The sequence below is a fragment of the Podarcis liolepis genome (assembly GCF_965112155.1).
Source record: "Podarcis liolepis genome assembly, chromosome: 12".
In the NCBI taxonomy this organism is placed as follows: Eukaryota; Metazoa; Chordata; class Lepidosauria; order Squamata; family Lacertidae; genus Podarcis; species Podarcis liolepis.
The window spans coordinates 26,755,584-26,767,626 of NC_139563.1; the positions used below are offsets into that span (position 1 = coordinate 26,755,584).

General features: G+C 37.3%; 1 protein-coding gene across 6 annotated transcripts in view; it reads left to right on the top strand.

The window, feature by feature from the left end:
- Positions 1–12,043, top strand: part of CDK14 (cyclin dependent kinase 14) — a 225,947-nt gene that overhangs the window by 74,593 nt on the left and 139,311 nt on the right. For 4 of the 6 annotated variants that reach the window (XM_083467689.1, XM_083467690.1, XM_083467692.1 and 1 more), the window contains 2 exons: positions 4,979–5,073; positions 7,426–7,505. In XM_083467689.1, coding sequence (XP_083323815.1) covers positions 4,979–5,073; positions 7,426–7,505 — 175 coding nt within the window. Of the gene's footprint in view, positions 1–184; positions 860–883; positions 1,518–4,978; positions 5,074–7,425; positions 7,506–12,043 lie in introns of those variants that run through there. The other 2 variants (XM_083467694.1, XM_083467693.1) reach the window with 2 other exon arrangements.

The following is a 12,043-nucleotide window of genomic DNA, read 5'->3' on the forward strand; positions in this document are numbered from 1 at the left end:
TCTTCACAGGGAATCCAACCCCATCTAGAACGGATACTCCCCAACTCCTGGACATGTCAGTTATTCACACAAAGAGTCTTTGACATTTTTCAGATGTGGGGGGTTATTGTGTTGGTTTTACTAGTTGTAATACTTTAAGCGTATCTAATTGTGTGTGTGTGTGTGTGTGTGTGTGTGTGTGTGTGTGTGTGTGTCTGATTGGACAGACTAAAGTAAATATTTAGGCTTTAAAGGTGGGACTTTGCTGTAAGGGCCTCTGTTCAGGACCAGAAAACCCATTAACAAGGCTCATATTTTTATTTGTAATTAAAAGAAATAGTAGTTTGTAATTATTTTGTATTACTTGTTACAGCCTTCTTAGCTGGAAAACTTTATGTATTTGTATTTAACAGTTGTGTCTAACTTTGGACACTGACATTTATCTGAGAATTTTGCAGGCAAACTAGGTTTCTTTGACCACTGGGGAAAGTGGTCTCATAAGGCTGTATGGAAAATACTTAAGATGTAGACAAAAGAGAAATTGAAGAGAAATTAATGGTGCCATTTTTGGAATCTCAGCAGGAATGCCCTCCCCTTGAACTTTGGAGGCTGCTGAAAGATATCCATGTCAGAAGACGGAGGGATTCAACGTTATTTTCAGTCAGATTCTTTTGTCAAATAAATTTTTATTAGTTTTCCAATATTTTCAGTCAGATTCTTGCCTGTGACAGAGAACAGTCTCTGCATGCATGGCTCCCCCCACTTTCAAATTTGGAACTGTTTTTAAAATATGTTACTGCTAAACAAACAAGCTTTTCCTACCTCCAACTCACTCATTTTATGATCTCCCTGGCTGTTACGTTGTTTTCTGAAGTGAAAGGTAAAGAGATTGGGCACTTCTTTAAAAGACTTATTATGTACTCTAATTTTAGAGTAGAAAATAAATAATAGTGTTAGTTGCAGAGATGTACAGGCACTTAAATGTTGCCTTTGTTGACAAAATAAATAGGAGCGGAGGCCCAGATCTTTACAATTGTCCTTCGTGAACTTTACCCAGTGAAGGAAGCCATTTAAAAACATTTATAAATGTTTTTAATGATACGTAAATAAAATTAAATGTGCATTTAAGCTGACACAAGGCACATGTGGGGTTTTTTTGGGGGGGGTTGGTATTCATTGTTTTTGTAGTATCGTACAAACTACAATTTAAAAAGGCTTCTTGAGGTGGTGTTATTTTACCCTCTTAAGGTGTTCTAATCTGTTCTTTGAAAAGCTTAAAAATACCCCAGAGGCTGTTTCTGAGGTAAAGTGCATAGGTGTGGGAGTTTACACACAAGTGTTGTCTCCTTTTGTAATGGGAAACACCGCTCATGAGTTCTCAGGACATGAAGCCCCCCCTCAGCCCTTCTGTTTCAGAAGAGGTATGTGATTCAAGGGCAGGGGAATCATCCACCATCTTGAGTTCTGTAGCAGAGGGACCAGATGCCATTTTCAGCGAGGTGTCTGAACCCCCTGAGGGATGCAGTAAAGAAATCAGCGTAAGTCTAGAGTACATAAATAAGACCCAGCCCTTTCCTGGTCATTTGAAGTAACTGCTGTTCTTTCATCCTTTAATTCAAATTACAACCACTCATTCAGAAGCCTTGCATATCCTACAAGCATGGCTTGAGATATTGGGGGGGGGGGGGAGATAATCTTTTTTGCACCCTCTTCAGCCACCTTTAAAAAAATGAGAGTTGATTAAATCTTCCCTGTGTCTCCTTCTGGGTTCTTCATAACAACATGCAGTGCTTTGTAGAAGGGCTACACTTCTGTTGTCTAACCAAGTATATTGGGTTCTGAATAATTAATTCCACAGGTCCTTAGGCTTGTTTTCCTATTTATATATATGTACCTGTCTGAAAAAGTTGCATCAGGGAATTTTTTTTTTTTTTGCTGTATTGAATAATGTGCAGATCAAAACGGATTGCTTGATAAATAATATACAAATGGTCAAACATATACAAATGGTCATGGGAATTAAGTAGTTAATTAATCAGTTAACAATTTAAAAAGTTTGTTAAAAGTTAAAAACATTTGACTAACTGGTTAACATTTTCAGCTGTCAACTTTTTGATGTATACTAGTGAAAAATTACAAGCAAAGTATTTGGTTGAAAATTAAAATCTGGCTTTCAAGAATTTTCCTTTCGTGGTCATTTTCTAGAGCTCTGGAGCAACATTATTTTCAAACTCTAATACTTGTTTATAAGACAGGTAGTGATGTTTGTTTTTACGAGATACCATGAGATTCCTTAGTTCATCAAGCTGGTGTTTCAGGGCAGCCAATAGTAGAGAAAAAAGCAGAACAGGAGTGGGAGCCATTTCTGCTGCTAAATTGTTAGCTCCCATCAAATATTTGAGCAAATAAAGCAGACTTAATTTTCAAATGTATAAACCTCTGATTTATGTCAGTGGAATTTCGTGATAAAGATTATTTCAGAATTCTGGACATTTTGGAGTAGTGCTACATTTCCTGAGATTAGTCATCATTGCAAAGCAAAATACAAACATAGTGGTATTTGTTGAAATAAATGCGTGTTTTAAGAAATGTTTGCTAAAATACCCCTTTGCATGCTATAAAAGTGCTCTTTTTAGAGTTGATCTGCCAGTGAAAATTGATCCTTAAAAAATGTACTGTGTCCTTCTGGTACAGGCAGCCTAGTCCTCAAAAGCATCTCCTGCCCCTAGTGATTCTGTGCCTTAATGGAAAAGAAACCCACTCACTGCATTTGGAAAAAAATAATGCTGTTGGGCAAATTCAATATGCTTCATGCATTACTCATGAATCAGCTTAACTTTTAGCTAGTTATTCTCTCTTTAGAACTTTCAGCTAGTTGAAAGTAGCAATTCTTAATTTACAGGTTAACTCAAATTAATCTAGGGAGTAACCATTGAGGAACCTTGTTATCTTTGGTTCATGTTTAAATCCTGGATTATGAGTACAGGATGAGATGATCATGCTGTAACAAACATTTCTGTTATTAAAACTAAAGGGCTAAATGTCATTAGCCACAAATGACATAGTGACTACCAGGGTTGTCACTGGCTCTCAAATCCAGCACTGAGACTCACAGTGTTCAGTAGCTAATTGGCATGTGGAACAGGAGCTTCAAGAAAAATATTGAGTACTTTTTCAGTATTCTGTAGCTGTTGCTAACAATCACTGTATTTCTTAGAACTAGTCTAATATGAGTAATTTCAGTGATAGACAAATAATAAATATTTAGTTGAACAAGCCAGCGTGCTTAGCAATTGGCCAGAGTTATTTGTAAACCAGAATACCTATTTCATATACAGTGCTAAGCCAGGATTATTTGAAATGTATCCCAGGACAGAAAATAATGTAAAATGTACAAAAATGTTATGTTTTTATCTCCTCGAAAGGACATGTAAAGTGAGAGGGATAGTAGGGAGACCCAAAGGCTAATTTTGGATGCATGGGGTGGTGTATTCATCTAGTCAATTAAGAGGAAAAGACAATCATATCAAAAGTCCAATGTTTCATGATGTTTTTCCTTGACAATCGGAAGTTGCTATATTGGTTAAGATTATGTTTTACTTTAAAAGGGTGAGGCCAAGAGGGAGGAGAAGTATAGTTTGAAGATGAAAGCAAGCAGACTAGGAGTTCACCGGCAACCATTGCCAAAGCACCCACAGAAACCTAGATTTGGCCCTGGTTTTTATGCCCACATCTTTCCAGCCTAGCAAGCAAAAATGTATTATTGCAGTAGAAGAACACATTGCAGTCCTTCAAAAGCACTTCAGGAGAGTGCAGAGCAGGGCTGCTAAACCTTAGGAAGGAAATATGGCCTAGGGCAAAGTAGAGTGGCTTGGACCATAGGTTCCCTTCCCCAACTTGTCAAGAAACATTTGAAATAAATGTTTAGAAATCAATCCATGCTCAAAAACTTGGCTTTGATTCCCCGTCCCGTTAAATGTGTCAAAGCTTTTTGCAATGTTCTGGTTGCCTTGAGAACGAAGGACTTCATTGTTATATGCCAAGGACAATGATGTTGAATAAGTTCCATCTAAATATGAGCACTCCAGATGATCAATGCCGTTTTTAACTATCACTGGAGATATTGGAAAGTGTTAGTTCATACAGTATGAAATGGATTTGCTGCCTACTGAGCAAGTTTATAGCATTTACATATACATTGCTAAATGGCTTGTGACCCAACTATCCGATGGAGTGCTTGTCCCTGTACCAGCTAACCCAGACATAGAGGTCAGCGGAGTGGGCCCTAGTCAGTGATCTATCAACAGGGATGGGTTTCTGTAGTGGTGCCTGATTGTGGTATTCCCTTCCCCTGGTGGAGTGGTTGGTTTCTTATTTTGTTGGGCTTCTGGCGCCAGATAAAAACACATCTGTCATCATGACTTTGGAGGAGCTGATTAGACTACTCAGGGCTGGAGTACAGGGATTATTGTATCTGCTGATGTGCTTCTGTTTGTTTCCCTTTTTTCACACTTTGGTTTTACTGTTTGAAATGGTTAGTTTATTTGTATTTTATAATTGTAAACTGGGAGACACCTAGGTGAAGAGTGGTTTAGAAGTTCAATGAATAATAATAAAAATTACTTTGGTTATGCTGTCTAGTGAATAAAGCATGCTCAATTGGACATCTTGGTACAGCTGTTTGTTAATCTCATCTTTACAGAAATTCTGCAACAAATCCAAATTTCATTCTTCTGTATGGGCTAAGTCTTTCTGACAACTCCACTGACATAGGAATACTGTTGAAATAGGCAGTGACCATCTGGAGTGCTGAGTGATATTTAAATGGATATCGTTAGACATTGCCCTTGGTACCTGACAATGTCAGGCATTAAATATCCAAAGTATAATCTCATTAGTTTTGGTAATAACAGTTGTTCTTCATAGGGTTGGCTCAACACAGTTAATGGTCGTGTGTGAGTGCTGAAAATTTTATCTCTCCGTTTCTTTTCTTACTTAGCCAACAAGTCCCAAGTTTGGAAAAGCAGACTCTTATGAAAAACTGGAAAAACTGGGAGAAGGCTCATATGCCACAGTATATAAAGGGAAAAGCAAGTAAGTACATTTTTATCATGTACATTTACGTACTTGTGATGCAGACCAGCTGCTTCATAAGCAATTCCACTATTTTTAAATAAAATATATTGTGAGGTAGGAGTAGAAGGTAACCATTTTGAATTGTTTTTTAGATTGAATTTTAAATCTAATGTTTTTAGTATGTAGAGAGAATGAAGAAGAGTATTCAGTACAAGCCTTTTCCCATTTCCCATTATTGTTGTGCTAAGTGCAGGATATTACTAAGTGCAGTAATGCCAAAAGAGCAATATTGGCAGGCCTGTGACCTACAGTTATGTTTTGGAAGAAAATGCTTTTAGTTTTTTGAACCATTTATATAACACTTTCAGTTCCAGTTGTGTTGTAGTATTGGTTTCTGGCTGCAGCCCATTATTTTTCATAACTAATACACAAAGTAAATTTTCAAGAGAAAAGCCAATTATTAAAAGAGTTTTATGTTAGCGTTATTTTATCATAGTGAGGTGGTAGGTGTGCATCTGCCTATGTATGTTATGTATATACCTATGTGGGCCCATTTCATGCAGCTGTTTGCCCACCCACCAAAAAAGAAGGAATGTGTCTGCACATGTCCAACTATCGGCACGTAGGGCATGCCTCAGCCTCACTTGGTGTGTGTTCTCATCTGCTTGCTTGAAATCAGACCACATGCTAAATTGCAACATGCCTTTCCAAAGCCTTTCAGACCCATAAAACATAGAGGGAGGAAGCACAGCTCCAGCATGTTTTTTACATATGGCTTCTCTTGTCAGCCTGAAGTCAATAAAGAAACAGCATGGTTCTTTCCTTTTTAAATATAGGGTTGCAAGTCAGCGTAAGCCTTTCCTCAGCTGAAGCTGGTGGAGCTGGAGAAGTGAAAGTCCTAGACAAGAATATATGGGGACAGAGACTGGTTGTGGGGGAACAGAGGAGGAAGGCCATGGAAGTTAAGGATGAAGAATATGTGTTTCATTTGACAGGAAGCCAGCGTTGGGGCCTTTGGGAAAAGCATTGTCTGGTCTGAATTAATAGGGTGATGAAAGCTTTTTGTATCAGAGTTCTGGATAGAAGTAAGAAGACAAGAACAGACATAAGAGGAAAATATTGTAGTAATCAGGGTGGGTGATGTAACATTTCAACTATACACATCTTTTGTCTTGATTATATTAATTAGTCCAAAAGATTATAAGAACTGTTATTCTTCTCAGGTTCTTTCCACTATAGTGGCTCTACAAACAATGGCTATTTAATAATCAAATGCTCAAGAGGTACAAATCAAGTAAACTAGTCTAGATGGTGTCTGCTTAAACTTCTGTCCCACCCTCCCGAAGGAGCTGAGGGTGGCAATCAAGGCAACAAAACAAAGAAATTGAAAATAAAGGAATCTAAAACATTTTTTTTTTAAATTAAGAACATCCAAAAACATGGAAAAAACTATTGGGAAATACTGATCAGATTACATTCCAAATAAATGTACAAGCAGATTTTAATAGGCTGTGTAGTTCATTTTCAGCATCTCAAATTATCCTTTATTGGCTGAAAGGAAATACTGTGATAGCCACATGTGCACGTTTCACAAGGCATGAGGCGATTTAAAATTGCATCAGTAGAAACAGCTGGAAAAGCAAAATCATACCAATATTGCTTTTAACTGAATCAGTTTGTTTTCAACCACCTGAAAACCTGATTGAATAACTATTCACCCCACATCCCCAAAGGTATTTTAAAAATCTTAACAAAAGTATTAGGTCAGCTCTTAATTCATAATGATAGGTCATATAAATAATAACAAAGGTCAGTCCTCAAGTTATCCATGATCAGTTGAATCTTGAAGCCTCTCTCAAATTACAGCAAAATTGTTCTATCCAAAAAGCTATGGGGAGGTGAATCATATAGCAGAGATACTCAGTGTTGTGAAGTAACCCAAACTTATTTAGAACTTATCAATCACAACTCACAGAAACATTGACAACTAGGGAGCAAGCATGTCAGCACATTTCACCAAAAAATAACAAAAACTGCTTATAAGGGCACCTGCAAATTTTGCTTCATAAATTTCTTTTTATGAGGACTAGAGATCTACAATGTAAAAAATGAAAGCTCAAAATGTGGGGCGAATGAAGGTCATCAGTTCATTTCTCTAACTTTGTAAAGCATTTTATTTTAATGCTATAATTTGGTATACCTGAGATAAAGATTTGATAAGTTGAATATTTCAAAGCTGCTAGCATCTTGCTTTTATGGGTGGCAGAAGTTGGACCAGAGAAATAGGATGTTCTGTATATAGAAAAACCTATTATTGAAATGTGCTAAACCTAATTTTGTTTGTGTAATGTTTTGTTTGCATTACTCCAGGGTAAATGGAAAGTTGGTGGCGCTGAAGGTGATTAGACTTCAAGAGGAGGAAGGCACTCCGTTTACAGCCATCAGGGAAGGTACACTTGTTTCTTTATTTACTGCTCTTGGTTTTCTCTTCCTCCTTTGTAATTGCAACATACATCTTTTCAGCTTCTTGTTGCTGGAGAACCTTGGGTTTCTCAAATTATATGGTTATGTTTCTTGTAGGAGGAGGATTGCTACTTAAAAACCAAAAGCACCCTGTTGTGTGGGAGTTGACATGAAATAAAACAAATCTGTGCTTCTTTATTGCTAGCTTATATAAGAACTGGTATCAGGTGTACATGACAGTATGTATGCATTTGCGGAGGTGCAGAAATGCCAGTGGGAGTTCACGTTGTTGGTTAAGAGAACTGCTTGCTGTGAAGTAGCACCCTAACTGATAATAAATTTAACTTGGCTGCAGTCCATTAATAATAGCTCATATGTTAAGTCACACAAAAGTATTGGAAAATATATAGAAGTGCAAGTTTCAAGAAGCAACCTCTGAAGTAGTGTGTATTGCTAGTTAGAAGATTAAAATGTGTGTTTAGACGGTTTTACCATACATGTTCAGGACGTGTGTCTCTAACCATGTCTATAAGATACATCTCTGTGCTTGGGAAGTAAGTCCTTCTAGAACAGGAACGCTTGAGGGAATTTAGCTCAAATGTTGCTTTAGGCTGTAGGGGTGGGGAACCTTTTTGGTGCCTTTTTGGAGCGCTTTGAAGTCCTGACTTTGAGACTGAAAGTACCATGTGTGCCTGAATCAGCTGTTTATCAGCTGTGTAGAGCTGAAGCCTACTTTCTACATGCATTGGATACATGAGGGTTGTGCACCCAATCCGGCAGGCTTTGGTTCTGCTGCTGAACATTTTGGCACAATAAGCAAATATTGTACCTTAAAAATAGATTTATGTGCTGTGTTCTGAATCAGCAACATTCCTTCTAGGGCTCAATTTTCAGTCTGATTTGCATAGTCAGTTTGATAGCTTAATAGAAGTAGTAGTCATTTTTTGAATAGTAGGGTGCTCCGCTAGTAAGATTATGTCTGTAAATTAAGATACATTAAAAAGGACTTACTGCTTGGTGGCTTCCAGGACAGACATAATGTTCAGGATGTCAACATTGATTTAGTATTCTTTTTTGACCCAAAGATTAACCCAAATATTTTTTTCAGCTCAATTTCAGCTGAACGCTATCTTAATTCTGACCAGCATTTTTTTCTGGTGGAATTCTAATTTGCACCCTTTTTTAAAAAAAACCAACAACATACATACTTGTGAATAGTCTTGTATAGGATGGGCTGTAAATTGCTTTGAGTTCATGTGGACATACTCCCAAGTAAGTGGATATAAAATATATCCACTTATAAAAATGTATATAAAGATGTAGCCTTAAATGGCTTCAGTAGATATATTTTGTTTTGCAACCCTAGAAGTTCAGCCTCTTTAGGGCTTTTGTATACTAAAAGCTAAGTATCAGTATTTGTTTCCCACACTTGTTTTACAAGCTTTCTGACTCTTTCTCTCCAAAGTTCAGAGAGCAAAAAGTTGCTGCAGGCTAAATAGCTATAGTTCAAGAAACTTTTCATGTTGTCTGACAAAAAAACCCAACAGCACTTGTAAGCTGAAGCTTTGAGTGGAGAATAAGAAAAACGTAATGAAAAATTGCCGACTCAGAATTTCAGTGCCATCATTAGCATGATGATACAAATCTCATGGAAGAGTAGGGATACTAAAATTATCTTTTTCTTTTTCATCAAAATTTTAATCATCTTCCTCATACTTTCAGGATTCTTTTCCCAACCTATTTGCCATAACCTCTTCAGAGACAAAATGCAGAATGAAAAAATGCAGTACATGACAATTATCTATGTTCTTGTAAAAATGCTTCTTTCTCAGCCTTAGATAATTCAAAATTGAATTCCACATTGTATAAACTCTGGGTAGAAAACACACCAAGCATAACCTGCAAAGTTCCAAAATATTCCTTCTAAGAACATAAATAGTTAATCACCTGACAAAGAGGTTCATACATATTAACATGCTAAAAATCTAAACACATTTCCTGGGATACTATAACAGTGTTCAATAGACATATTCTGTCACCAATGCGACACAAATGTCAGTCACAATGAGGATAAATTATGGGGATGCAGATGAAAATAGTTTGTTGAAATTGTATCTGTTACTTAATAGCAATTATTTGTTTCAAAAGGCAGTCACAGCTTAAAATAAGACAGAGTTGCACAAAATTAAATATAACTTAGCTATTTTCAGTTTCTCTTTGCTCAAACATAAAACTGGTGGGTGTTGTTTTTGCATGGCTTCATAGTTAGGCTTGGAATTACTGCCTTTTTTGCTTTTTCCATTAAAATTTTGCCCCACTATATAACTAGATCCAAACATCTATAGTTTTAACCTTTTTATTCAGATGTATTGTTCATCCCCATGATTGGTGCAATATATTCTAGATGAACACATCATCATCATCATCATCATTATTAAAAACACATTAAAATGTAGCCACCTTGAGGTGGGCAGTGGTTAAGAAAGTTCAAACAGTGATCTGGATGAGGGCTTTACCTCAGTAAGGCAGTTAGAACCAGTTGAACCAGCTGCCACCTCACTAAGTGTCCAGGGAGTGAGGTTCCTATGGTAGCCAAGGAGCTAACTAGCCAATCCACGTAGGTGACCAGATCAGAGGTGGAGGGTGTCAGAAGATTGGACTCGAGTCCCATCTCCAAGGACTTGTCATTGCAAGTGTAAACAGACCCAGCCCCTGCTGTAGGAGCACTTGCTTGCAAGCTCAATCAGAAAGCGCACATCATATATTCGGACAATGTCTTTGCTTAAGCCAATCCATGTATCCTAGATTCTGCCTTTTGAACATGTCACATGTGTTCTGAGCTGATGCAGAGATTGCATGGTGAATTAGTAAAAAAAACAAACTTCCAGGATTTCTTGAAAGGAGATTCTGAGTCTTTTGTCCAAGGATGTGAGCCAGAACATCTGCTAAGAGTCTTACCCATAGTGTGAGAACGTTGTTGTTTAGTATTTTAAAAAATCACAAACATTGCCTAGAAAAAAATGGTTGCTTTCTGGTTCGTTTTTCAAACTTCAGATTTTGTCTTCCATGTATTCTCCAAGTTTGTTATCTTTAGTGTCCTCTTTTCTTAGGCTTGTATTTTATTTATCAAAGCCTTTGGCAGAACTTAACATTAGTTATCTTTTTCTTCATAGATTTTGAGTTGTGTAGTTGCTTTATTCTGTTGAACTCTTGTATTAAAGAATTTTGTGAGCTGCCTTACAGGCCTTGGTTAAGCAGAAAGGCAGGACAGAATTTTTAATGCCTCAACTAGCCTCATTATGGGAACTGGTCATAGCGCTTTGGGAAATGGAACAGTCTAGTCTCCCTCACCTAGACCCACTGTTGCTCTGAAACACACCTCTTGAGCTTCATATGTAATTGGAAACAAACAGAGTTAAACAAATAGGCGAAGTCACATGTAGTATGACACCCCTCCCCATATACCTTGGTTCTCGAACGGAATCTGTTCTGGAAGTCCATTCCGAAAATGTTTGAAAACCAAGGCACGACTTCCGATTGGCTGCAGGAGCTTCCTGCACTCAATTGGGATACGCGTAAGCTGTGTTGGATGTTTGGCTTCCAAAAAATGTTCACAAACCGGAACACTTCTGGGTTTGCGGTGTTCGGGAGCCAAAACGTTCGAGTCACTGGGCGTTTGAGAACCAAGGTACGACTGTGTACACACACACACACACACACACACACACACAGACACTGCTTCCTGCCAGCTTTTGAAAGGTGTCTGTCCCCCTTTTAAGGGTTAAACATACCTATTTTACTCTTTCATCTTGCACCAATTAAGGTAGTGTAACTAAAGCTGAAGCATACAAAGTGCATTGCACTTTGACCCCAATTGAATAAATACAAATCCATCTTTTCACAACTTTCACCCTACCCCTTGATGTATGACAGGCTTCTTCCCCCTCCCCCACTCAAAGTGCTTATTTTCGAGGGTTTTAAGGCATTTAAAGGTATTCTCAAATCTTTATTCAGTTATATAAGGCAGTGATTTGGAATGTTTTGAAGCGGGATTTGCCTAGATTTACTCAGATGTTTGGAATTGATGTAAACTAACTCCACCTACTGAGTCCTGCTTTCCCCTTCCACAACAATATTACGTCTATCAATCAATATTTCATTAATCAATTATTAATCAATAAATAACAAATATATATATTATCTTTATTGATAATTAGAAATAATTTTTGAACAGAATTAACTATTACATAGAGCCTGATTCTTAAAGGGAGCAACAAATTAATGGTGTTTATTATTTGCTTATATAGAGCATTTTTATCCCACTCTTCAACAAAAGGTCTCACGAGAATGATGTATATATAATCATTTACAACAAGACAGCCTCTGTCCACAGACTCACAATCTAAGTCATGACACAAAAGGGAAAATAGGATGGGAAGGAAGAGGACAATAGAAAACTTAGTTGCCAGTTTTTGAAGTAAAATACAGTGGTGCCCCGCAAGACGAATGCCTCGCAAGACGGAAA